General features: G+C 47.2%; 2 protein-coding genes across 11 annotated transcripts in view; one reads left to right on the forward strand and one right to left on the reverse strand.

Annotated features, from left to right (window-relative positions):
* B4GALNT1 (beta-1,4-N-acetyl-galactosaminyltransferase 1) overlaps positions 1-3,601 on the forward strand; it is a 57,028-nt gene extending 53,427 nt beyond the window's left edge. For all 8 annotated transcript variants that reach the window (XM_083599649.1, XM_083599652.1, XM_083599648.1 and 5 more), the window contains one exon: positions 159-3,601. In XM_083599649.1, coding sequence (XP_083455775.1) covers positions 159-373 — 215 coding nt within the window. In that variant the 3' untranslated portion in view covers positions 374-3,601. The remainder of the gene's footprint in view (positions 1-158) is intronic.
* LOC310756058 (solute carrier family 26 member 10-like) lies at positions 2,332-26,234 on the reverse strand. 3 transcript variants are annotated; one of them, XM_083599641.1, is made up of 18 exons: positions 25,831-26,234; positions 23,120-23,230; positions 20,959-21,119; positions 19,983-20,147; positions 18,943-19,095; positions 17,294-17,376; positions 16,948-17,095; positions 16,350-16,463; positions 14,933-15,010; positions 12,939-13,034; positions 12,027-12,133; positions 11,121-11,190; positions 9,811-9,981; positions 8,864-8,903; positions 7,971-8,050; positions 6,665-6,719; positions 5,429-5,535; positions 2,332-3,583 (listed from the first exon to the last, which is right to left on the reverse strand). In XM_083599641.1, the coding sequence occupies exons 1-18, from the start codon at positions 26,096-26,098 to the stop codon at positions 3,545-3,547; spliced, it is 2,046 nt and encodes a 681-aa protein (XP_083455767.1). In that variant the 5' UTR covers positions 26,099-26,234; the 3' UTR covers positions 2,332-3,544. The 3 variants fall into 3 exon arrangements, with proteins under 3 accessions (XP_083455767.1, XP_083455768.1, XP_083455769.1); XM_083599642.1 differs by lacking the exon at positions 25,831-26,234 and adding an exon at positions 24,775-24,970; XM_083599643.1 differs by lacking the exon at positions 25,831-26,234 and adding an exon at positions 24,740-24,969.
* Positions 26,235-27,671: the final 1,437 nt, after the last annotated feature.

Consider the following 27,671-nt stretch of genomic DNA (forward strand, 5'->3'; position numbering starts at 1 on the left):
TGGTGGGTGCTTGGAGCATAATTTAGGACCAGTGACCATATCTGGACTAAGCTGGTTTTTTGGCCGCATGAGGGCTTCCTGGCTAAAATCCAGAAGACCGTGCTAATCCTCCTCCTCCTTCTCTCTCTCTCTCTCTCTCTCTCTCTCTCTCTCTCCAGAATTCTTCATTGATGGCCTGGGTATTCTGCATGTCGGTTCCTGTTCCGATGTGGTGGTGGACCACGCCTCAAAGATTAAGCTGCCATGGCTAAAGACAGACAGTGAGAAGCAGTATGCCAAATTCCGCTATCCCAACTCAAGTGACAACAGCCTGACCACCAAACAGCGCTTCTTTTACTTCAAGAACCGTTTCAAATGCATGACCGGCAACTAGTCTCTGGTGCTAATGAGTTTAGCTTCACCCCTGACAACTGGCTTTGTCCTCAGGCAATTGGGTTTACCAATCTCAGGCAGCCTGCTCTGGCAATTGGCCAGATCCCCAGGCAAATGGCCTTGTCTGTCAGCTAGCCAAACCCCCAGAACTCAGGGTGGCCTCAGCAGCCTCAGGCTTAAAGAGCAGTTGGGGAAATGGGCAGCCATGACCACTTTTTTAAAGAAGAAAAAAATGTCTTTTCTAGCAGGATGGAGAGACTGTGCTATTGCTTGATTCTGAGCCTTGGTGGTCAGGAGGATGTGACCTGTTTTGCCCTGTTACGTCTCTGAACTGGAAAATCTTGGATGGGGTGTGATACTTGAGAGCGCTGGAAGTTAACTTTCTTTCCTAGTTGGAAGCAACTACAATTTTTTCTGGGCTTCCCCCCGCATCTCGCCACACACAGACACAATACTTTATCCAGTGCCACAACTTTTTGTGCCAAGTCTTTACATCTGTGCTCCCTTCTTCCCAATTCCTTTCCCTCACGCATGCTCAAGCTGGAGCCATCCTGGGACATTTTGAAGTGCCAAAGAGTACAGTGATGGAAAGCAGCCACCAGGGGGAAGCTTTGAGGTATAAATTGCTGCAAAGCAACAGAAAAGGACAGCAGGGGCCATAAAACAGCACACTCAAAACTCCAGACAAGTTCAAGTTTGTCCACTCCTGCAGAAGAAGTGGCCTGTGTTCATAGACAGTGGGGTGGGAGCTGGGAGCTGATTTTCTAATGTGGCAGGATTTTTATATGCTGAAGAAGGCAGACTTGTGTATAACAGACTGCAATGTTTTTATTTCAAACAAAATCCATTTGACATGTCTTCCCCCCCATATCCCTGAACCCTGCTTCCTTTTGCCTTCTTGGTCCCAACTGCGTAATCGGTATTACTGTTCTTCCTACAGCTGCTGCTTGTTTTGGGGGGTGTAAAATGCTTATGAAGCAGGGCTGGGTTTAGTTTCTCCTGCATATTTAGTTCCAATGCATGGGATTGGTCCTGCAGCAAGTAGGCAGCAGCCATTAAGACCACTCTGTTATATGACACGCTTTCCCCACCCCATTCCCCATATGATGTGCACTCCTTCCTGGCAGCCTGGCTATGAAGTGCTCATCTGCAACTGACTGCAGAGGTGTTGAGACAGAGAGGCAATCATAGCACTAGCCAATCAGCTCTAGGCACTGAAGCACTTCTGCAGCAGGGAGAGTGATGCTGAGGGGTCAGATACGGAAATTGCAAGAGTCAATGTGGTTGGAGCAGGACTGATGATCACTGCCCTTTAGCTATGAAGTTCAAATATATTTGTTGTACTACCATAGCGCCCCCTTCCTCCAAACTCTCTCTCTCTCTCTCCATGACCTAAAGGTTCCCTCTGGTCATGTCAATAGACCCAGAGCAAATGGCTCTTCTTCAGAAGGGGGAACATGTTGCTTTCCTGAGAGTGTTCTTGTGCTTTTCTGCTACAACCATCAGATAAGCAAATGCCTCAGTAGGTAAAGAATTGATGCTTCGTTTTTTCCTTCTACCTACCTTCCCCCTCCAGCCTAACCCTCTTGCTTTTTATAGGGTTGCTTCTTGTTCCAGGATGATGCATTATGTCTGAGTTGCTAGATCACAGTTTCAAAAAGATTGGTATAGAACTGGGTCTCAAATAAGGCATTTGCTAGATTGGTCAGTTGGCTGTAACAGAGGCTGCTGAAGTCCCATTCAAAACTGAAGTAAGCCCTGTTGAGCATAGTGGGACTTACAGCACAATTGTTGACTCAGAAGCAAGTCTCTCATCTTTGTTTATCCATTCAGCAGAATCACATGCTAAAAGGTAAGGCACTGAATCTTTCACTTGCTCTCCCTATGTAAAGTAGGGCAGGTGAAGCCCCTTTAGTTTTAGCCTACATATTGATATGTAAATAAGATGGGTCCTCTCTCTTGCTGTCATGCCACTTTATTTATTTATTTATTTATTTATTAAGTGAGGGAGTGATTCAACCCCTACAGATTCCCCCACCCCACAACACTTTCAAATACAGCAAGAGTTATTTTCAAAATGTTGACATATTGATTTGGAACTATTACTGGAAAGCTTACAGCCTGTTACTAATTCAGCCTAAACAAGCAAATGCTTAGTTTGGTACACACGGTATGAATCCAGATCATGATACTAGGCTGAATAGTCAACTATACTGATGTGAAGGAGAATTAAAACTAAAAGCAGAAACCCTCCTCAGTGAGGGAAGCTGCCCAGGAGGTGAACATCACCCCCATTTCTGACTTTCTCCCAACAGCCCTGCAGTGTTGCCTTACTGCCCAACCACATGAGGAGGGAAAGGCAGTTTATCAGTCTTTAGGGTATAGATTTGGCAAGCAAGTTCTTCAGTGGCAGCGGGGTGTGTGTTAGCCTTTGCATGAAATAATATCTTCCAACCTCCCCATCCTCCTGTCCTGTTTGCATCCAGCCAGCCGTGGGGGCTGCTGCAGCTATAATGAGACCTCACTCCAGGCTGCACAGCCCTTTCGCTCACATTGAGTAGAAGTCCACTAACGTTTGCTCAGAGTAGACTCACTGAAGTTAAAGAACATGATGAAGTTAGGTCCATTAATTTCCATGGGTGTACTCTTGAGTAAAACATAGCTGGATGCCACCTGCTGTTTTGCGGCTGCTCCTTTCCTTTCATCTTACGAGCTTACTGTCCCTTTCCTGCTGGCAATGACTTTACCTGTGATTACTTCAAACGTTTTTTTCCTGTATAAAGGAAACAATTTGGGGAAGGGAATAAAGGTTTTTTTGTGTTGGTTTTTTCAACAAAAAAAAATATATCTCTGGTTGTTGGTGTATCGAAACTTTCTGACAAGGGCCCGGAAGAGATGGAGATCGAATAGGACTGAGTGCAAATCGAACCCTCCTTTAGTGTGGGGGTAGATGAATACAGACCACAACTGGCCAAAGAGGTCTTGGCAAGAGAAGGAGCTTCTGTCTTGTCCTGCTGCCTCCTTTCTCTTCTGTCCATTCCTGATAGGACAGCCCTCCATTATAGCAGACAGGGCCTTGTTGGTTTCCGAGGCAGCCAGCTGCCTCTAGCATTTCTGTGATCTCAGCTAGTCCTTGTCCTGGTACGCGTGGATTGATTTGATACAGAGGCAGTTATACCCAGATGGTTGGGTCCTTCAGCTCCATACTTTCCTGGGAAAGGAAAGGAAAGGAAAGGAAAAAGAAAGAATTCTGCATGAAGCTGTATAGTGTGTAACAGGACTCTCCCAGGCATCCTTGCTCACTAGTCTCTCTGCCTTAGCCCCTATCTGCAATATAGGTGCATGATGGCTGCAGAAAGGATTGGGATAATGTATGTCACGTGCCTTGTACACCTTAAACATGCTTTAGGAATGGAAGAAAGACTACCAGCTCCCTTGCTATTTCTGTAGAACGGGAATAGCCAGTGTGCTGTCCTGATGTGGACTACAGCTCCTATCATCCCCTACCAGAATGTCCCACTGTCAGGAACTATGTAGTCCAGCAACAGTTGGAGGACCCCTCTTGGCTGCTCCTGTTACAGAAGGCTCCAGCTCCAGCTCCGCACGACACAGAGCCCATATGTGGGATTGCATGGGGACCAGAAAGAACTTTCATTTTTTAAACGCTGCTACAAGAGGTACCTCATAACAAATAGCTTGCAAAATGAAAAGCAAGCTGTCAACTAGCCAAAGCCACTTTCCCCTGAAAAGGGTATGCATCTGGATTGGTGCAATATCTACTAAGTGGGTGGCTGAGACGTGGGCTGTTGTTTTTTCATTTTGTGGTTGCCACACTTCTGTAGTTTTTCTTCTACTTTTCATAAGTGTTCCATTGCCTCCTGCCCAAACCCATGGGCACTCACTGAAGAAATGTTTCTGCACTGCTGGTTCTGCCCCCCCCCCGCTCCCCCCAATGTTTCACTACCTTTTCAGATTTTTCGCATGTGTACTTAAAAAAAAAGGTGAAAAATGTGCACAAGCAAGTATTCCCGCCCCTTAGTCACTATGTTTCACAATGGAGGTTTGTGTTCGGGGGATGAGGTGGCTGGGCACCATTCCCATTTTGGTGGGTTTTAAAAAATTATTACCCCTGCCTTGCACAATGGTGACATTTTAGCTATACTGATACTCTAATAAAGAGGTCTTACCTAAGACCTCTCTGTTTGAAACAGTAATTTTTAAATGCCTGATAATACAGACTCCCAGGTAATCCCCCCCACACCATGAGATCTTTTTTTGGGATCTTGAGAATAGCTGCTGTAAACTGGGTTGTTGAAATTCCAACATGCCTTCATGAAAATGGTTGAAAATAGGCATACAAATATCATTTTGGCCACTGGAAAGATAGTGGGTAGGTTGTGCTCAGGTGAGGAGCAAATAGCTGTAGGCAATAGAGACTCCCCACTCCAACATCACCCTACACACATTTTTATTGCAGGGAATTCATTGATGGGCTTCCACACCAGTGGTGATTGTAGATTTATAATGGGTTATTGTTACTTAACAAATTTCCTGCAGTCAGAGAAAAATCCAGATTAAATGTTTAAAAACAGTACAGTTATTGATGATGGGAAGGCCATGTGGAGAGTGTGGGAAACTTGCATACGTGGACAGCACTGATTCCACAATAAACCTCCATTGAAGCCCGCAGTGGAAGGCCCAGTGGTAAATCTGGGTCTGGATTAGTCCATTTAGGTGGGGGTTCATTTGATGGAATGCTCCCACATAGAAAAATAATATCCCTGCACATAGAAAATGGCCATGCCAGAGAGAAGGCTAGGCTGGACATTGAGAAAAAGCTTTTTCACTTGGGAATATTTCAATGATAAGAGTTTATACTTTCAGTCTCAATGGGTTACAGCCATGACCCCACACTTGCTGTTGGGGAAAACGGAGCTATTTCCCAAGTAAGGCCCTGTCCTCCCCAGGGCTGCAAAGCTGGTTCCAGAGGGGCCAGGACTGCAACCAGCAAGAGCAAAGGCTCACCTATTGTCTGTCTGCACCCTCAGCCTCTTACCATAGTCTGTTGAAGGCAGGAAACCGCATCATGAACAGTGACAAAAATCTGCTGTGGGGGAAGATGATGGAGAAGGCCACAGGACCTCAAGGTCTGTAAAACACCGGCTAAATGGAAAGGAGGAAATAAATGGATAAGGGTGAGGTCTGATTCTACAGGCGCATGTTCCTCGAGGGGAGACCTGCATGTGTGAGGAAGACACCACCACTCAAAACCACTGCAAACAGGATTTACCTCTCATTTTGTATGCAAGGCTTCCTCAACTGAGTCAGTTCACATATTCAGTGGCAAGTCAAGAGGGGAGCATGCACTTCTGATCTTTGGGTCTTAGGGCCTAACTATGGCCACATCCACACCAAACCTTTAAACCTTCACCTAAATTATTCTGGCAATGCTGATTTGTTATGGTGTTAGGAATGGATAACTCAGTTGGTCAGAGGGATAATGTCAAGGTTGCACGTCCGATCCCCGTATGGGACAGCTGCATATCCCTACATTGCAGAGGGTTGCACTAGATGATCTACAATTCTACGATTCTATGAATTGCAGCTCTGAAGGGTAAACTACAGGGCACAAAATTCCTTGAGGAAAGCAATATGCTGTAAATGCATGGTATGGATGTGGCCTATGTCAGGATGATGACAGAGCTGTGGATGGATTTCCCATTTCTTTATATTTGTGTAAAAGCTCGTCCCTTCCCATAGCTATCCAGAGCAGAATTACAGCGCCAGGAATGGCCATTTCCCCTGCACTTTTTCCCCAACAACCCCCCCCAGTGTCATTTGCTCCCATAGGGAGCGCTACCACCATGCTGTGTTTTTGATGTGAATTGGGTAACCCCATTGCTGCTTTTTACAAAAATGTAGAGAAACGCAAACAGGAGACCCAATCACAAATCTCTGTTGCCTCCTCTGGTTTGGCCCTCAGTCATGCAGACTGAAGTGGCTGATACAGAAAACAGAAAGCACACCAGATGCACATCTCAGAATACTTTCCAGGGGTTGCAACCGGCCGCTCCCTGCCCAGGCTTGCTTCTGGGTAATGTGTGCATTGGGACAAGCTGCCTTTTAAATATATTGATTTTAATCTTTCTATGTTATAACAACCATTCAATACGTCAGAACACAACATAGCACACATTCTTTCTTTATATACGTGTAACTTCACTTTAAAAACAACCAACGGGAAATCAGTGGGGGAATAAAGAGGTCTGGTGGCACCTTTAATTTCACTTACCATTACAGGAAGCCAAATGTATCTGCATGCCTGCCTTTTGGCATTCTACACACACCTGCAAGGCACAGGAAGCCATTAGCAGAGAATTGCAAACATTGCCTTTTAACCACAAGCTGCCTCGGTGATTATAGCTAGGTCCCTGGTGCTATGCTGTGATCTTCTAATTTGCTACTGATATTTGCACAACTGGGGGGGCGGGGGAACTATTTCTGTAATCCATTTTGGGATCTATCATGTCTGTGCTACTGTTTTTGATTCCATTATGGAAAATCTTGACTCCAAATTGTTCATTGGTAAGTTACATAAATAATAACTGGACTCAATACAGATCCTTAGGGACACCGCTGCTCACAGTTTGTTCACCTACCTGTAAGTTTAAAGATCTAACTTAAACAAGGGTTGTGCTTGAACTGACCGAGAATTGTGGTGCCAACAACATTGGCTGACAAATTGATCAGATCAGAGCCAGCCCTACTATTAGGCAGAGCGAGGCAGCTGCCTCAGGCAGCAAATGCTGACAGGCAAAGAATAGTGGCAACATGTTGGTTGACAGAGCTGTATGTGCCTTTTTACCCACCTTGTGCTGCTTAAGCTAGCCCGTTACCCTTCGACAGAATATATTATTCCATCATCAATGTTGCAGTAAGTTTGAACTATCAGCCTGGCTGACTCCTGTACAAGGAATGAGGATAGAGGTGGGGAACCACCTTGCCCTTTGCTTGAGGCACATGGACGTAGCTTAGTGGGTGCAGGGGGTGCAGCTGATCAAGTAAATAAATAAATACTTAACTAACTGACCAATTGCATTACAGATATCTTCGTTCTATCCCCCCCAACATAAATCCTAACTACGCCTATGCTCAGGCAGCTGTCCATTTACTGAATTTTCTAAAGATTTCCTAAGTGGGAAGTCACATGGCAGCCGGATGAAACTTACTCTAAGAGTCAAACTGGACTTGGCACTAATGGAATAATTTCCTCCTAATGCAACTAGGAGGGATTGCCAGAAAGGTTATGCTCCTCCCTCTTTAGCCTACATTATAACAGCTCCACTACCTGGGTGGATGCTGTTTGCATTTAAAACATTAAAACACCTTGCACATTAAATGCAAAAAATGCATTTAACATTCAGTCAGGTTAAGCCCTGAGCTCTTTGGAGGAAGAGCAGAATACAGGTGAAATAAATAAAACAAGGCAGGCAATCTAGACTGGGAGCTTGGCTTCCAGATTGTCTCAGCACCCAGACTTTTTGATGGCAAGTGCGCCACCTCATTACTTGTACGCATACATATGTGTCCTTTTGTACCTGAATAAGTAGATGGGCTCCAGCTGCGTCCACAAAGGACACTCCACTGCAGTCAAGAATGACAGCCTGTACTGACACGCCTGGAAGAGCAAAGTAGACAGACCACAATCTGCAATGAATCCAACAGGCAGAGCCCAGCAGCATCAATGACAATTTGCCATGTGCCGCTCTGCACATGCTCAGAAGCAATCCCATCTCCAACCAGTTTTCACAGGGGAGACATAAATCTCATTTTCCATATGGGAAACTGTTGCAGCTGCACGATCACAACTGTTTTCTTCAACCCAGCCCAACATGTCCAGTCCTCTAGCATCTCCCGATCGGGCTGAAAAGAAACTATTATCTGATACCTTGGAGAGCAGCTGACAGTCAGTGTTGACAATACTGAGCCAAATGGGCCAGTGGTCTGACTCTGTGTAAAGCATCTTTCTATGTTCACAGAAGAGAACCTGCCTATCAGCTCCTGTCACACCAGTCTAGTGTAGCTAAACACAACACCCAGCATTTTGCTCAAAGGTGGGAAGATTGAAGGCTTACAAGAAGTAATTTGATTTTTACAAGAACGCCAAGATCCACTATCCAGAGCCAGGTGCAACACACACACACACACACACACACACACACACACACACACACACACACACAAAGAGAGAGCGCATTAATGAATTCTGAACCCAGGAACTTATTCTGAGTACCAGAAGTGAATGGAACTCTTGTCCTTCCATAGGAAAAAAACACTCCTGGCAAGTCTCTTTCACACACACACTCATTCAGTATCCTCAGCAGAATACAGGAAAGGGGCAGTTAAGCAGCTTTCCACTTTGCAGAGTTCAAAATGCATGTTGACTAAGCAAGATTTACCAGGAACTGGAAGGCAATTGCCCTTTGCTTACCTGAGCCAGGCTTTTTGTCCAGGACAGAGACATTGCTCTCCTAGGAAGAAAAACAACAGTTAATCTCCACTTAGGTGAGAAGAATTTAAACTCCAGACAAAGTGAAAACATCTCCAGCCTTGGGTTTGTTCATTTAATTTATATTTATTTTAAAACCTCTGCTTTAGAGCAAAACCTAGTTTGGTCCGTGGCTCAATAGGACTTGCTTAGTTCTTTGCTTCTACTGAATCAAATGGTCTGTATCTAGTACAGAATTGTCTTCCAAGGATGTGCTCTACAGGGAGCTGGCTTCAGGCACTAGGCCGGTTGGCGGCCAACTCTGGGTTACAAAGATGTCTGCAAACGTGGCATGAAGGCTGGTAACATCAGCCCCATCCTGTGGGAGTCCCTTGCAGAAGACCACAGTGCCTGGAGACAGGTCATGGAGATATAGCAGTGGCCAGAGGAGGAATGACCGCTGAGAGAAGCGCAGAGAGAAGAAACACCATGGTGCATCAATGGACGCCTTCATCTGCCCCAGCTGCAACAAAACATGTTTATCCTGTATCAGTCTCTACAGCCACAGCAGGTGCTGCAGCCTTACAGCAGTCTGAGTTCTCCCCCAAAGGCACACTCCTCCATTATCTCCCAAGACGGATGGAGGCCAACTCCATTGGCTCCCACTCTGACTAGCAAGAATTGTGTTAACTTGATTCTGTTATTTATGACTAATATTTTTATCCTGCTCTTCAGCTGAGAAAGCGTTCCCAGAGTGGCTTATGAATATCAGTGAGAAGATGTCCCTGCCTTCAGGCTCACAGTTGACCAGTCTCCACACAAAAGGAAGAGGAAAAATGCAAGCAAGCTTAGGCACTAATTCTTGGCTAATTCTGAATTCCACTCCCACTTTTCCACTCTACTTCCCTCCATCTTTTCTGCCCCCCTCCCACCCTGGGTTGCCACATTACCACAGTGCTGATGTCCATCTTGAGCTCGATGCCTGGAGCTTGGTCCTCGTGCTTCTCCCCTTCTTGGTTGAGTCCCACAAGTTGGCTCAGAGTGTCGCGGAAGAAGCTGCGGTTCCCATAGTAGATGGGAGCCTGGTAGCTTATAATCTTCACACCTGGGATCTCAAAGCACTAAGAAGCAGGGATGGGTGGATAAATGGGGTACAGATGCATCATTGTGCCTGGCTAGGGTGGCCAAGTTAATAAAATTAACCCCATCCTAAAATGAATATACGAACCCCATCATCTTTCAAATTTTTGGCTGAAGCAGAGGTGATGAACCTCTTTCAGCCCAAGGGCTGCCTTCCTTTGTGGACAAAGGCAATGTAAGGCAAACAGAGATTTATACACCCACATGGATAGGCACACCTCCATTCAGACAAGCAACATTCAGACAAGCAAATTAGGGCATGGAGCCTCCATGGTCTCTGCCCAAGCCATGCCCCTCTCACCAGGAATGATGTAGAATGGAAGGCAAGAGGCAGAGGTGTGTGCGCGCTGAATTTTGGTGTCTCTTTGCCTGCTCCAGTGACCCCCACCCCCTACCAGAGTGACCCCCACCCCCTTGAGTACAGTGAGGCTTGCTCCCTCTCCTAGGAACATCTGCTACATTTGCTACCTTCCACATCCTCCTGGGATAATTGCCATCTTCTGCAGTGTGGCTAATTTCCATTCTAGAACACTGAAAACTCAGAACTCGCACGCACTTCTGCTTGTCCTGTGCCTAGAAACCATGGGTCCAAGAGGTTTCCCTCTTGTCCGGAGCTTTCATTTGTCCCATCACTTTCCCCGGGAAAATCTGCTGTTTACTGCTGAATTCAGTCCGCGGAATAAATGAGTGGCGTTTGTTTTGATTTAACAGTAATCAGGTTTTCCAGGGGGGAAGCAGTGGGGCGAGCCCTCACTTCACACCCACCTGCAGGTTCTGATCCTTCAAAAGCCTGGGTGGGAAGCCGCCTGATATTGCTGGACTTCAGCTCCCTTCACCCCAAGCCAGCCTGGCCTGTGGTCAGGGATGAGAGGAGTTGTAGTGCTGCTGCCTCTGGAGAGACACAGGTGCCCCACCTGTGCTATAAGTAGCCTATCAAGAGATTAGCATGCGTGTGTTCAACTAGTGTGGATTGGGCACCCTTGCACTGGAGTCGCCCCACCAATCTCATTGCTGAGATTCATGCTCCCTGCAGTGGGTGCTTTGGGCCTGCAATTTCAGACATGCACATGGCGTGTGTTCCTATGTTTGTTTGCTCCCTCTTAATCCTCACGACTCTTACCTTGCTGTTGTGCTTGACAGGCTTGTAGATCTCTGTGTCCCCTGCCCTGCCCAGAACTGAGCACTCAGCCCTGTAAGAACGACAAAGCGACATGAAGGGCAAATGGGCAATTATCTGGACACAGCTCCCCCAACATCCCGCAAACATGGTTGGAGGCTGAAGGTTGGAGGGAACCATAGGCTCCCTCTCAGCCCCCAGCGCAGGCTCCTTCTTGTGGGACCTTTGCTGCATGGGAGCTGCTGTGACACGGCTCATTCATGCACCACCAGGGTAATGTGAGAAGCCTCAGGCCATGTGGCAGAAGCCCACATTGCAGTTCCACCTCCGTGCTAGTACTGCTCCAGTTTCTGGGAGGGACAACACTGGCTCAGTAGGGTCTACACTATGGGCGAGGAATCTCAGGCATTTCAGATGTGGATGAACTGCAGTTCCTATCAGCTGCAGATGGCAAGGGATGATGGGAGTTGTAGTTCAGCAACATCTGGCGGATCGCAGGCTCCTCATCCTGGTCTACAATGGCTTGCAGAAGCTCTCCAGGGTGTCAGATAGGAAGTATTTCCCTGTCCTACCTGAAGATGCTGAGGACTGAATCTGGGACCTTTTGCATGCAAAGAAGATGCCCTATCACTGAGCCGTAGCCCTTCCCTGTCTTTAATTCCATGTGGCCCCCAGCAGAGAGATGGGGAGAGGGAGAGATGGGGTTAGCAAGTGAGGGGGCAGGAATGATATGAAATCTGCCCACCACTAGCAATGCAGCCCTCAACAGAAAGAAGCTCCTCCCCCTAATCTTATAGCCTTGCAGGCTCCCCCCACAATCCCAACTAGGGGACCTAATCCTAGCAGCTGGGCGTGATCTAACATTCGACAAGAGGAGAAAGCAGAGGAAGAGGACAGGCAAGCAAATACCTCTGTGTGCGGCAAACAACAGTCATCATGGAGAACACAACCCCCACCGCCAAGCCAAGATCCACGTTGAGCACGACCACAGAAAGCCACGTGACCACCCACAACGTCTGCAATGGATGAGAAAGGGTGGGATAGAATCACAAGGAATCCTGAGAGAAGACCAGCTGAGCACCTGAGGTTACAGATCTGAGGCGCAACCAGCACTGCTCAGCTTTGACTACCAGCTTTGACACTTAGCGTGGAACATCATGCTGTTCAGTCCGTCACTGGCTCAGCCTTCCCTCTTGCCCTCTGCTGACTCAGGTCTGATTCACATAAGCACACTCTTCTGGCAGGCTTGGTGAAGTCTGGGTAGAAACTGGCCTAATGCAAGGAACTATTACAGTAGGCCAGGAGGACCTCTCAGAAAACTGGAGCTACAATGGCTAAGGACTGGGCCCTTTCACATGGCAGTTTCACACCAGTTCACTGTGAGAGGTAACGGACAGGCTCGTATTAAGATTAAGTTCCCCAGTGCCAGGTAATGGACAGGCTCGTATGGCCTTCAGATTAAGCTCCCCAGTGCCATGGCTGTTTGGCATGATGGGGGCCACAGGCTCTGCCAATATGACAGGGGTGACTAACCTGTGGCCCTCCTGATGTTGCTGGACTTCAACTCCCATCAGCCCCAGTCTGTATGACCAATGGTCAGGGATGATGGGAGTTGTAGTTCAACAAAATATGGGTGGAGGAGAAAGAAAGATTCTTCATCCCTACTATAGGCCATTACTGAGAACTGTGGACCTAGCCACTCCAATTGCAAAAGCCTGGTAGCAATGTAAACATTTTTGATAGGGGAGGAACATATTCAGTTCTTAATTTCCAACTGCTAGATTAGAAACTGGTCCATTCTCAGATGCTGTCATGGCTTACGAAGTCAATGGGGCTGATCCTCCACAGCTCGGGCAGGTCCTGGAACTGCAGAAACATCTGCCGAAGACTGGTGACATTGATGCAGGCCAGGACAGCCTAGACATGAGAGAGAAAAGAAGTGTGAAATGAGGGGCCTCTTTAACATACTGTCCCACTTCCATACCACGGCTCTTGAACACCACTGAGGCACTGTTTTTCTGTGATCAGTTCAAAACAGAATTAAAATTCAGTTCAGTAAAGCCCCGTTACAACTTTCATTAGAAGCTTTCTCCTCCTACCCTGGGCCTGCTTGCTGTTCAGCAGGAATGCAGCACTGCTGACCTCCTTAATTGGTCCTTCAGTACCGTATTTTTCGCCCTATAGGACGCACTTTTTCCCCTCCAAAAATGAAGGGGAAATGTGTGTGCGTCCTATGGGGTGAAAGCAGGCTTTCGCTGAAGCCTGGAGAGCAAGAGGGGTCGGTGCGCACTGACCCCTCTCGCTCTCCAGGCTTCAGGAAGCTATCCGCAAGCCGTGGGAGAGCTGCGCGAAGTCGTGCAGCTCTCCCACCTCTTGTGGACAGCTGCCTGCACCCAGAAGCTCTCCTGCACCCAGCTCAGCGCCCCCTAGGCTTCGGGCTTCGTGCAGCTCTCCGCAAGCCATGGGAGAGCTGCGTGAAGTCGCACAGCTCTCCCACCTCTTGCGGAGAGCTGCCTGCGCCCAGAAGCCTGGGGGGCGCTGAGCTCAGCACCCCCCAGGCTTCGGGCTTCCCACAGCTTGCGGATAGCAGCCTGTTCTGGGGGCTGGGGTCGGGAGAAGCTCGGGCGGAGAAATAATTTTTAAAAATTTATTTCCCCCCAAAAAAACTAGGTGCGCCCTATGGGGCGGTGTGCCATTTGGGGCGAAAAATACGGTATATATAATAATTTAATTAATGACATTTACATAACATTTGACTGTTTAAAAAATAAAGCCCTAATTCCTGTTCCCTTTGCTGGGGGGGGGACTTTAATTACCAGTTTCCTATCTTTTGTTTCCTTTCTTATGTTTTTGTTGTGAAATAGTGCTAGCTCACCAAGAATTGATAGTTTTAGCTCACCAGGAACTGATAAAACAATTAAGGAGCAGCCACACTGAACAGGAGGCAGAAGCTGCGGCAAGAAGCTTCTCATTACAGTCATACCTCAGGTTACAGACACTTCAGGTTGCGTTTTTTCAGGTTACAGCCACACCGAAACCCGGAAGTACCAGAACGGGTTACTTCTGGGTTTCGGCGGTTGTGCATGAACAGAAGCGCTAAATCACGCATTGCACATGCGCAGAAGCGCTGAATCGCAACCCCCATGTGTGCAGACGTGCCGCTGCGGGTTGCAAATGCTGCAGATTTCAAACGTGCATCCTGCACAGATCAGGTTTGCAACCCAAATGTCCACTGTACAGGCCAAATAGCGTTGAACAGCTTCCATAGCATGCTGTTAGTCCACATTGGGCAGGCTGGTGCTGCAAGTGTACATTACCATTTTGCAGAGATCAGTGGGAAGAAATGGGTTGGCAACAATGACTTATAGCCACCAGATTCTCTATAAAAACTAAGGAGGTAAATTCCAGGCTGAACAGCTGGCATGGAAACAAAATGTGTAGCAAGAGTGTATGACTGCACACACCGTACGTTTAAAGCATGTCTCCTCCGAACACCAAACAAAACAATACAGCTGGGAAATGTAGTTTACCTCTCACAGAACTACAATTCCCAGCACCCTTTAAATACAGTTCCCAGGATTCTTTGACGGGAGATGTGCTTATAGTGTATGGCATGTGAGTCAAGCCTTTGTGCTAACAGCAAGTAAATGACGCTGCCCAGGGGACCCAAAATTTGTGTAAAATATGGTACCAAGATACATCAATGATGCCTAGAGCACATGATTAAATTTTGTATCAGGATTGGCTGAGCATAACAAGCTACCCTTTGAATAAACCCCTATCCTTCCCCCAACACATGGTATCAACTAGCTCACCTTGGGTAAGTAGTAGAAGAGAGGTCCAATCCATAGCAAGACCACCAGGACAACAGCGCTGGTGAAGAGGCCAGAGAGCTGTGGGCAAGGAAGGCTGGTTAGTTGCAGCCAAGATAACGGAAGGGACATTAAAGTCCACTGGCAACCAAGGGACATTGTTCTGCCTTAGTATAGCACAACGCCAGTAAAGTAGAAAACACCAGTGGTACCAAATAAACACCTGTATTCCCCATGATGATGAGCACTCTAAAGAGTGGACCTCCAGCTACCCAGGTGAGCCTTGGATACATGAGTATAATGAACAGGAATTCCCCATTTAAGTTCAGTTCTCTAAATTTCCACATATGTTTGCATGTTGTTTTTTTTAATGTCCTCATGAAAATTCACCAAAATTTTCATGTGATTTCTTCTGATATACATGATTTTGTATGCAATTTTGCCTAATACACACAATTTCCCCTTATATATTGCATTTCATACACCATTTTCACTAATGTATGCATTTTTATGCACACTTTATCCTAGTTTAAACCTCCAGCTCACAAAATACATTTGTTAATTATTACAGACCCTCCAAGTGTCCCTATTTTCCAGGGACAGTCCTAGATTTGCAGAAGCCCGGCTGGTTTCTGATTTGATCCCAGAATGTTCTGCTTTTCCTTAGGATGTCCCTGTTTTCATCGGAGAAATGTTGGAGGGTATGGAGTTATGCAATCCCCAAGCCCAGGAGATAAGAAACTATAAAACTTTTAGAAGACATCTGAAGGCAGCTCTATATAAGGAAGTTTTTTTAAAAAATTTTTTAATATTTTATTATGTTTTTATATATGTTGGAAGTTGCCCAGTCAGATTGGTGGGGTATAAATAATAAAGTAGTTATCTTCATCCTCCTCCTCCTCCTCATTGAATAGGACGCCCCTATTTTCATCGGAGAAATGTTGGAGCATATGTTACTATTATTTAGTCTGGGAAAGTCTCATTTAGCAGCAGGCAAATCCATATCTGCTTGCTGTGTAGTTATAAAAGGCAAAGGAGCCCAATCAGGAAAAAAGGGTGCTTTCATCCCAATGGACCACTGTGTCTGACAATGCTTTGGAACCAGCAACTGGGCTAACCCTCTCCTTCCCACTGTTGCTGGAAACAGTCTTGCCTTCCACTTTTCTTTCTAGAGCAACCAGCCCTTTGCCCCCTGCCGTTTCCAAGCAACAAATGTAAATGTAGTGGGATGGTGGTAAGAAAGGCCGTTTGTAGCCCAAGGATGGGGAGCCTGCGACCCTCTAGATGTTGGTGAACTTCCGTCCGCCTAACCAGCATGGCCAATGGTCAGAGATGATGGGAGCTGGAGTCCAGACAACATCCAGAGGAGCGCAGGTTCTCCACCTCTCTCCAAAGCGCTCCCGAAACATCAGCCTTATACCTGTGTGCGTCCACCAGCACTTTCCAAGATGTTGGTTGTAGCCAGCGTGGCTGAACTGGGGAAACAGGTGAACAGGGAGGAGACCAGGTTTGAGAGGCCATGAGCCAGCAGTTCCTGTAGGAGAGCAGAGGAAGGCAAAGTAAGAGCAGGGTTTTAGCCAGCTGAACCTGAAGCAAGGGGTGGGCGGGTGTATCCAGAGCAGGGATGGGGAACCAGTGACTCCCCAAATGTTGTTGGGACTCCTACTCCTATCAGCACAGTCAATGGTCAGGGATGATAGGTGCTGTAGTTCAGCAACATCTGGAAGACCAGGGGCTCATTATCCCTGGCCTCAAGCAAGAAATGAAGAACTCTCAAGCTGAGTCTCCACTACAAACAAAGACAATTTTTAAGCTGGAGGGTCACAGGAACATAAGAAGGCCCCTTCCGGATCAGACCCAAAGGCCCATCTAACCCAGCACTCTGTTTCCACGCAATAGGAGGCACTAGGGAGGCTGGCGGCTTGGCAAGCAAAGGGAAGAGTCTCCATGACTGAATGTGTCCAGGTTCTGCCTCCCCACCCTGAGGGGACCCTGAGCTCTCCAGGCTGGACACACACCTGGTTGGGGTCAATGACATAGTGGTGCTTCTCAGCGTAGATCATGGCCAATGACACCGAGATGGCGTAGGCCACAAAAGTGAGGGCCACCGTGTCACCCAGCACTTGGGGCAGCAGATGCAGGGCTGGGAGCTGGGGCTGTGGGAACCTGCATGAAAGAATGGGGGAATGGGAGTCACCGTGTGCCCCGGGGACAGAGACCATGCCCTGCCCTTCCCCAACAACCAGGGTCAGGCCGAGTTTGGAAGCCGCACTTCTGTTGCCATGCCAACAGGGCAGCGGTGACTTGACCCTCAGCTAGCATAGAGAATGGGGAGGACAGAGAGAGAGAGAAAGGGGGTCTTACCCTGCCGGGAGGTGTCCAACAACCTGCACCTTATAGTGAGTGTTTAGGGAGGAAGCAAAACAGATCCCAGTAGCCAGCAGTACCTGCCAAAAAATGACAGACAGACCCAGTGTCAGTCCAAAGGCCTGTAAGGTGTGTGACTTTTAAAAACAACCTCCTCATTTGCCTTTAAGAACTTCTACTATAGCCACTGTCCCACTAGGTGCTCCAAATATTAAATCTCCACAAAGTGTGTCCTCATGTATTTCAGATATACTTCACTGTGAAGGGACATCTCACATTTGTCAAAAGTCTCCAAATATTGCAAGAATTAAGGTCTGAGTGAATTAGCAAGGGGGGATTTTCTATACCAAGCGGGGCTGGACTAGTCATGGGATTATTATCCTGGTACAGGTAAGAAAACAGAAGGTCAGGCCAGTTTGGAACATGTATGCTGAAATCCCTTTTTAGCTATTTGACTGAACTACATTGGCCCAGGTTTTGCATATTTTGTAACTCAATGTGTTGCACAAGCAAGTAACATGGTACCGTATTTAATATCAGAATGTGTCATAGTGACTAAGGTCCTTGAGAGCAGAAGCAGGAAAGTGCTGGAAAATTCTAGCAGGTTCACTTCTTATACAAATATTGTTTTGACTACCTAAAGGTCACGCTGAGCCAGGAGAGCTCAGTGTGCTGCGCTCTCTCTCTTACTTTGCTCACTTTCGCTTGCACAGTGCTTTAATAAAGTTTGTTTGTTTGCCTCAGTAAAGTTTTTCTGCCTTTACTGTGAATCTTTGACTCTGCATTTTGACTCTGTGTGGTTCCTTATTTATTGCAAGACAACTACTGTCTGACAGAATGATGCATTGTGAAAACCTCCTCTGTCAATTAAAAACCAAGTTTTTAGCCCTCATGGCTGTGAAAAAAAGCTTTTGAATACACTGGCAATGACCACCAAAAGTATAAAAATGATTCTGAACAGTCATTCCAAGGGCCACAGAATTAGGGCAAAACTAAACAGGATGCTAAAGAGCATCTTCCTACATATTTTGTTTTGTTTGCTTAAATTCAAATATCTACAGCTGGGGTGGGGATAATTACCATGGACTGCAGCAGGTGGGGAAGGCCTGTTTAAGCCTATCCTCTTCTGCTGTGATCCTGGTGGAAATTTTCTCCCAAAGCATATAATCACTATGAAGAAGTATTTTCTTCAGCACCACAGCATAGAGTGAAAGATTTGAACTCAATGGCTACAATCTGAATAATTATCAATCACCTCTTCCATTGACTGCTATTTGTATTTTGTTTTAAAAAATGTGCATGTTGAATTAAAATATGCATTTAATGACAGATCTAAGTTAGCCCTTCATCCACAGTGCCCTGCTCAGCTCCCGTCCCCCTGCCACAATTATATCTCCCCCCTATCTCCAGCATCCATGCCTTTCCTTGCCTCATCTACACTTTATTCTTCACCACTCTTCATCCCTGTTCTACCCACCCATCCAAATCTTTTGATGACCTCAGACTTGGAAGAAGAAATAAAGGAAGTATGAGCAAATTAGCTGGATTTACATTCTTTGTAAGTGTTAAAATGTGACTTTCCTTTGCAGGGAGTCACCAGCTGTCTGTATGACAAAAGACAGCCTTGACGAAGACTTCAAACGTACCATGATGATCTCTCCCGGGATGGGGACCCACAGCCGACTCCTGTAGCGGTTGTTGATCTCTTTGATGGGCACCAACACAGCCAAGCAGAAGCCTGAGATGAGCAGTTCCGCTGTGTTGGTTAAGGGCAAGGCTTCCACAACAGATGCCAGTGTCTAGGGAGAAATGCAGAAACATGGACATCTGGCGTGGCATTCACAAAGGGCAGCCAGGTCTTCCGTCCGAGGGGTGGACTGGAATGCTTTTAGCGGCCTGGGAGGAGGAAGCAGCTATGCTTATTGGAACCTTCTAGCAGCTATCAAAACGCATCGGCAGTCTGTTTCAGCAAACCACTGGTGGAATTGGCAGGGCCAGTGGCAGGAAGACCAACAGCAGGTGGAGCCAGAGACAGTGACAAAGCCATAAGAATGTAGGTCAAATTCAAGGCTGGCCCAAGATATTTTGGCCCCTGAAGTGAACCACGAAACAATGTCTGTCTCCCCACCCGGGAAGAAGAGGTGAGGGAAGATCTACATCAGAAAAAGGGGGGAATAAATATCTATATTGGGATCTGCTGGCCCTGTGGATTCTGCTGCCTGGTCACCTTACCTTGCCTCATGAGACCAATTGTCCATCTAGTCCAGTATTCTGTCCTCATAGTGGCCAACCATAAGTCAACTAATTCTAGCTTTGTCCCCAGTCTTCTCCTCCCTCTGCAAGGGCAGCACTGGAACTAAACTGGCAGCCAGTGACACACTCTAGAACGGCTGCAAGAAGGCAGGTAAGTGAGGGGCTGGCTGAAGCCAGGCTGAGGTTGGCGGGGCAGCGCCCCCTTTGCCCCACTCAAACTGCTGAAAGCACCATGGAGTGAGAGAGAGAAGCAGTGGAGAAAACAAGGACACTCATATTAGCTCAGAGGAACAAAATATCTTATGGATTGCATCCAGGAGCAGGTGTCTAGGAATGAGGATTCCTGCATTTATTTACATTTCTGGTGGCTTCATAAGCAGAGATGTCTGCACCCCCACCCCCACCCCCACCCCCTGAATGTGGATCCACATACCTTGAAGATGGCGAAGCAGCCAGCGGGACGTGGTAATGGCAAGCCCAGGAGGCTTTGGAGCTGAGACACCACCACGTGCAAAGCAGCACCACAGGTAAAGGCCTTGACAACAGGCTCCGAGAGGTAGGTGGAAAGGAAGCCCAGGTGAAGCGTAAACATCCCTGTCTGGGGAAGAGAGGAAGGTGGCAGCAGTAGCTGCGTAAATTGTGTGTCTGCTGAGACAGGCAGAAAAAACACAGATTGTGGTGCTGGGTGCAGAAGCGAGCCTCCTCAGCTTTCATTCTTTTAAGAAAGCAAGTTTCTAGTCCTTATCATTGTGGAAGTATGCCAGAAAATGTGTGGGCTAGGCCTACCAAAATCTCAAAAGCCAGAGGAGCTGCCAAGTAAGCTTTCCAGAGGCCATATAACACGGTGCCATCAGGAGCACAACACAGACAAAAGAAAATTGTTCTCAGCACAATAAACAATTAGCATGGAATTCATTGCCACAAGAGGTGGTGATGGACTTTAGAACAGATGGCTCTTCAAAGGGATTAGACAAATACTGGATTTTTAAAAAGGATTTTAAAGGGTTTTGGTGGGGCGGGGATCAAGTGAGCTTGCTGGAGGAGAGATATAAGAAGAGCTATTAGCCAAGAGAGCTGGGATAGCTCAGTCAGGAGAGCAGGAGACTCTTAATCTCAGGGTCGTGGGTTTGAGCCCCACATTGGGCAAAGGATTCCTGCATTGCAGAGGTTTGGACTGGATGGCCCTTTTGGTCCCTTCCACCTCTACAATTCTATGATTCTATAGCTAAGACTGAAGCCTCCATGTTCATAAACCCCTAGTTTATCAGCCCTTCTTATTAGCCAAGGGCAGCCCAAGAATCCTCCCAGGACGACAGCCATAGCACTGTTCCAAGGCTCAAGCCCCCCTTTGTGATGTGCTCAGCCTTCCCAAAGGAGCCCTTTTGCCCCAGCATCTCCCTTTGACTCACCATGAGCAGCCCGACAAGGAAGGCCATAGCGGCTGCCACACCAATGCGCTGCACCTCCAGCAAAGCTGCTTCTGCCGGGATGGTGCCATTGGACTGCAGGGGCTCAGGAACCAAACGCTCCACCACGGAGCCCGTCATCAGACTGACCACAGCAAAGGTGCCTTTGGAGAGCCGGAAGAGAGGAACGAATGAAATCTCTGCATGCACCCATCCTGGGCGAGAATGACATCATGGCACTCAGGACCACCCATTCCTATTTTCCCCTCAACAGTATACTAGGAGTGCTTCCAGGTGTCCTGTTTATTCAGCATTCATCCTGATTTGTTTGCAGGGAAGCTGGACAACATTGGCTATTTAGTGAGCATTCATTCTGATTTGTTCACGGGGCAGTTAGATGCCATTGCATCAAAGCAAGTGTTATCGCAGCGCATTTCCCATCGCCTGCTCTTTCGTGGAAGCAGGTTTGTTGCACAAATACTTCCAAATCAGTTATAACTGCCAGTATGTAACGGAATCCCACCCAAAAATAGAGACTATGGTTACATGGCATTGTGACTGACATTCATTCATGATCCTGGTGGCAGCAGTGCCACCCATTCCTACTTTCTGCCTGAACAATACACTGGATCTCTCTCTACGTTCAGAAAGCTGAAAAATCTCCATTTGCAGCCTACAGGTCTTGGATGGGCAGAACAAAATAGGCTGACAAACAATGACAAAGACCACACAGTGAGCTTTATGGCAGTGGAAGGATCTCTCCCCCCCCCCCCCACGTGGCATGCTAGTAGAGTCAAACTCAATTTTCAGTCCAATGCACCAGTATGTGAGCTTTAAAAGCAAACACAGCTTGAGGGGCATTCTTACATTTCAAATGTTGCAGAATATACAATTTTTTTCCATGTATAAGACTAGGTTTTTTCCCTAAAAAACAGTGTCCAAAATTTGGGAGCATCTTATACACGTATAGATTCCCCCTCCCCATTTTCTTAAATCCGAGTCCCCCAAAATAAGGGGCATCTTATACATAGGGGCGTCTTATTGACGGAAAAATATGGGTATATATCTGGAACATTTGAAATTCATTATTTATAAATTCCTATTTATAAATGTGCCCAATTTAAATGTACTACCACTATTATGAACAAGCAATGCAGCCACTAACATAACAGGTGGCCTGGAAGAGTGTGCATGTGTGATGAAAAGGAATTGTATATCTGGAGGGCAAGTTGATGAAAGCTACTCTACAGGATTGATGTGTGAGAGGACTGGTCCAAGAATCAAGGGTGAAGTTTTGTCCTCACTACCACAAGATCTCCAAAGGCAGCACATTATTTTCCTTTGCAAAAATGAATAGTGACCATTCACTTATACCGGAGCGGAGACAGTAAAACGTTGCCTTCAGGGATGCCACCCTGGCAGCCCCAGTTGTTAAGACGCAGGGCTGGCCCTCTCTTCATCTGCATAACCACTGCATTGTGTGACAGGATCTTGGAAACCGGCATGTATGGGTTTGTTATGTGTGTAATATATTATAGCACACACATGCACATTTTCATACACACAGAGAGAAATCAGACAGGGCAGAAATTATTTCCTCAAGTTATCCTGTCCTTAGCCTTTTTCCTCTCCTTCTTTGGCTTAGCCACTTCTTTAAATCTGAAGGACATTTAATTGTATTCAGCAAAGTTCTACTCAGAGCAGACCCATTGGAATGAATGGGCCTAGTTTAACTGTGTCCATTAATTTGAATGGGTCTACTCTGAGTATGACTAACATTGTATATAATCCATTATTTATAGTATTAGTATCAGTAGTATTATACTGGTGCAGATATAACTGCAATCTTGGTTGCCTTTTCTGTGTCTGCCTTTCCTCTTTCAACAAGGCTTTATCTCAAATGTTATCTGAACTAGGTTTCAATTTGTTTTTATATATGCAATTGCTTTAACTTTTTAATGTATGGATATATATATATATATTTACTGTATTGTGAAATCACTTCAAGATAGTTCATAGGGTCAGGGCTCATAAATTATATAAAGAAATCACAATAATAATAATAGATCTGCCCGGAGGACGTTAAGTCATGGAGCCCAAGAGCAGTGCCCCAGGTGCCCATCTATGGCGGCTGCATCCTGACTCAGCCATGCAGCACACTTACCTGTGGACACATGGCGCCCCGTACCAAACAGCATGTACAGCAGGGCAGGGAAGAATGAAGTGTAGAGCCCATAGACTGGTGCTACTGAGGTGAGCAGAGCAAAGGCCATTCCTGCAGGAAGAACAAACAGAACGAGCTACACAAAATCCCCACTGGCTGGGAGGCCAAGTGTAAACAAGCAGCTGGGACAAGAGTTCTAACTTTTGGAAGCACAGCCTGTAACTGGTAGGCCCCGCTTCCCCTGCTGAAGGACTGACAATGTCACTGGTGCCTAAGAGCCACTAGAACTGACAATGGGAAGTGAGCGTGCCATATGCTCCTGCTCCTCCGCTCAGTAGCCACATGGAAGTGGTAATGATGCTATTCAAGTAATGTAGGATCTACCCCAGAATTAGTGGGATGGTATCCTTGAAAGGGGACGCGGGTGGCGCTGTGGGTTAAACCACAGAGCCTAGGACTTGCTGATCAGAAGGTCGGCGGTTCGAATCCCCACGACGGGGTGAGCTCCCGTTGCTCGGTCCCTGCTCCTGCCAACCTAGCAGTTTGAAAGCACATCAGAGTGCAAGTAGATAAATAGGTACCGCTCTGGCGGGAAGGTAAACGGAGTTTCCGTGCGCTGCTCTGGTTCTCCAGAGTCCTGCTGGCCACATGACCCGGAAGTTGTACGCCAGCTCCCTCGGCCAGTAAAGCGAGATGAGCGCTGCAACCCCAGAGTCGGCCATGACTGGACCTAATGGTCAGGGGTCCCTTTACCTTTATCCTTGAAAGGGTCAGGGGCCCTCTCAGGGTTTTGTTGGAACCCAGAGTCCAACTCTCTTTGAGCACATGTGATGCGTGTCTGCCTCACTAACATGTAAACCCAACCCTCCCTCTCAGAGCACCTCCAGACTGTCAGTATTTTGCAGGAAGGATATGGGAATGCACCCTTTCAGGTGGTCTGTTTACTGAGCTTTTATCCTGATTTGTCTGCAGGAGATTAGATGACAATCAGCATCCATTCTGATTTGTTTCCAGTGTATTTTCTCACCAATCAACTATACTTGTGCAACCCGAATTTGCTAGCATGTGATTGTATCCCACCCGAAAATCCAGTCCAGAAACAATCCCATATCTCACACTGCTGCTAGCGCATTTATGAAATTAGGAATTCTGGGGGGAATGCCACTCAGGCTGCACAATTAAAGTTGATTAGGAAATTTTGTGCAACAAGCCCACTCCCCCAAAAGAACAGACTTTTTGCAATAAGGAACAACTGGAAAGTGTGTGATAACCCTTGTTATGGCACAACATCATCTGACCCCCTTGCAAACAAATTGGGATGAATGCTCAATAGTGTGTGCTCAGTCCAGAAGGGTTCATGCACTAGAATTCACTTTCCTAGTCAGCAGCATGAGTGACAAGCATGTCAGCATGTCATCCCTCTGATGAGCTGGGCTCCAATCCACAAAAGCTTTGCACTACTGTACAATAAATCTGCCAAGTCTTTAAGGTGTCACGTGACTGTTTTGTTGTCAGGGTCTTGACACAAACACAGCCACCCCTCGGAATTAATTTTTAGAAGGAATAGAATTTTGAAAATGCCACCTCTCAGCAAGAAAATAGGCTGTCCAACAAATCTACGTTTTTGAAATCATTCCCTCCAATGCTCTTTCTACCTTCCTTCTTTTCCACTGTCAAAATCTGGAGGAGGAACAGCCCTGACCAGAAACCCCTTGAAGCATGCTCCATTAACCCCAGCTGCTTAAGCCTGGGCTGCCGCTGGAGGAAAGGGAAGCGCCACCTTAACAAGGACAGGCAGGGCATGAGTCCAACCTGGGGCCTCCAGGGCGGAAAGACATCCAGGAGTTGACTCCCAGCCCCCTGCCATTCCACCACACAGCCACAGCCTCAGAGATTAGTGAGAAACAGCTCCTGAAGCAAGAGAGGCTGCCAGCCCCCCACCCTTGCGTGTTTACTTCAGAGCCAGCTCCAATGGATGGGGCTCACTCCCCAGGTAAGTGTGCACAGGACTGCGCAGCCTTAGAAATCCCAGACTAAAACCAAAAAACAAAAGACTTGTTGTTCAAACAAGGAAGATGCAAAGCTGGTCACAGATTTTTTAAAAAGTATGTGAACCGGAGAGAGGGCTTGAGGAAGTGGATAAGAAGTCAGTACTCTTGTGGTGTGTGTGCAAGGGAGCAGACAAAATATAAGGGAGACTGAGAGTAAAGCATAAGGGGCACTGAGAGTAAATCCCCTGGAAGGTTTAGGGGTGGCTTGGGAAACAGAAACGCTTAACAGTTGCATAGAGAGCAGGGGCATCAAGTCAGCAAGCAGAACCTCCAGGGTGAAGGATCTTTGAAGATCTTGCAGGTGAGGAGAAGAAATTAGGTATGACTTGAGAGGAGAAGGAGGAGAAGGAGGATCCACACCAGTAAAGATCAGAAATCCTTGGAGACTTTCATGGGGAAGGGGAGATGATAGAGAAAGGATGGTGGTGCCCAGGTTTGCCCCCTCCCAAAGCATCTCATCTCTACCACCGCCCCATCTCCTTGGATACTTCTGGAAGGGAAGAATGCCCACCACCACCATATGTTCTGCAACAAACTTCTGTGCAGAAAAGGAAGAGGCTTCACATCAGCCTCTGGCTGCTGTGCTATGTCTTCCAGGATCACCACTGACATTCAGTTCAGCAGCGTTCCCTACACACGCTCTCTCACACACAAACTCACCTTGTGGGATGTGCACAATGCCCACGGTCAGCCCTGCCACCACATCCCCCAGGAGCCACTTCCTAGGCTGGTACTTGGGCAGCCAGCTTGCAATGGGAAGCCTGCTTCGGAGCAAGTGCAAGGCTGCAGCCCTGGAGCAGCGGCACCCCTGGGCCAGCTTGCCCTTCAGCATCCCTGCCAGGCTGCCCTCTGGCTCTGGGAGCGTCCCATAAAGCTGCTGGAAGCGCTCCTCAGTGTAGATGCCACGGTACAAGGCCAGGTTGCTCATGTTGACATGGGCTGCAGGCAAGCAGACAGGATGCTCACAGTCACCTTTTATCCCTGGCTGGGCTTGACTTCTCTGGCCAATCGCAAGGCTTGGGGAGCTGGGATTCTCCTCCCTCTGGGAAGCAGAATGTGGGTCGGGGCAGGAAGGGGGCGGAAGCTCAGGGTGCTAAGGGTCAGGTGCAGGGCACCAAGGTTCTGATGCCTCTAGGTGCCCTCTGAGTCATGCATGAGGACAGCTTTCCCACCCCCTTAGACATCCCTGATTACCAGACGCTTCCCTAGTTGGAACAATATAGTAAACTGTCCTTTGTTATCTTTCCATTTCCCTTGGTTCTCCAGCATGAGCTCCTGTTCCTAAGCGGACCATGGATTGTTTGTTTGTCTGTCTGTCTGTTTTAGTGGGGGGGGTGGGGTGGGGTGAAAGAGAAGAAAAAACAAAACAAGCCAAGGCCCGTTTGAAAACTATGTCCCTTCATACAACAGAGGATCAATAAATGAGTATCAAAAAATAGTAATAATTTCATACCATAGACCTAAACAAAATCTAAGTCATTACTTGCAGCTGCAGCAGCCGTGAAAAGGGGCAAAGCTAGGCACCAGACTGTCCCTGACTTCTCTACCCCTTTGGCTACAAGTAGTTTTGGATAGCAGGGATTGAAATCAAGGAAACAGCATTGGGAAAACTATCACACCCCGGCCACTTACTTGTGGGCAGAGGGATTTGGCCTGAGCCACAAGCTCAAAGGGGGTCTCAGACGTAGACCTTATTTTTTGGCATCTGATAAGTTTTGCAACTTGTTTTTATGTGCACCAGATGAAAATGTGGCATGCAAGTTTAAGCACGTAAGAGGAGGTTAGGGGAAAGACATGGGGTGGGCTTCAACGTAGCACTAAGGAGATTGATCCTCAGGGGTTCTCCCAACCCTCCAGGGCAGATTTGGTGAGGTGCAGAGTGCAGGTGGGGGGATGAGAGAGGGAAGTCCCATTGCACCTTGCTCTGGATTCCATTCATGGAACAGGCTAGCTGAATCCATCTGCCCCCTCCCAATTTTGCATACTGATATAGATTTTTGTCATATTAAATAATTTAAAATGCCTCTGCTTGTTTTTGTGTGTCATCATTTTAAATTTTTCTTATACCCTGGGGCCTCAAAAGCTGAAAGGGGCCCAGGTCCCTTTGAACCCCCAAGATACACTCCATGACCACCACAGCTCAGATCCAAACCAAGAACCCACATAGCAGCATTCATGCAAAATAGAAGAACCAGCAAGGATGGGATCTCTCATGTCACTTCTAGGTAGGTCTTGACAGAGTATAATCACAGGGCGTGAATGGAGAGAGATTATTCTCTCTGCAAATTCAGCATCATCCAACTGAAGCGATTAGCAGTATTTTATGTATGTATCATGTTTGCATCCTGCCCTTCCTACAAGAACATACATAGAACATACTGTTCCATTTTATCTCCACAACTAACCTGTGAAGTGTCTTGGAGGGACAGAGGTTTGCCCAAGGACACCCAGTGAGCAGAGATTTCAGCCCAAGTCACCCCACCCAGTCCAAGTCCATCATC

This window comes from Podarcis filfolensis (genome assembly GCF_964270895.1).
Source record: "Podarcis filfolensis genome assembly, chromosome: 2".
NCBI lineage: Eukaryota > Metazoa > Chordata > Lepidosauria > Squamata > Lacertidae > Podarcis > Podarcis filfolensis.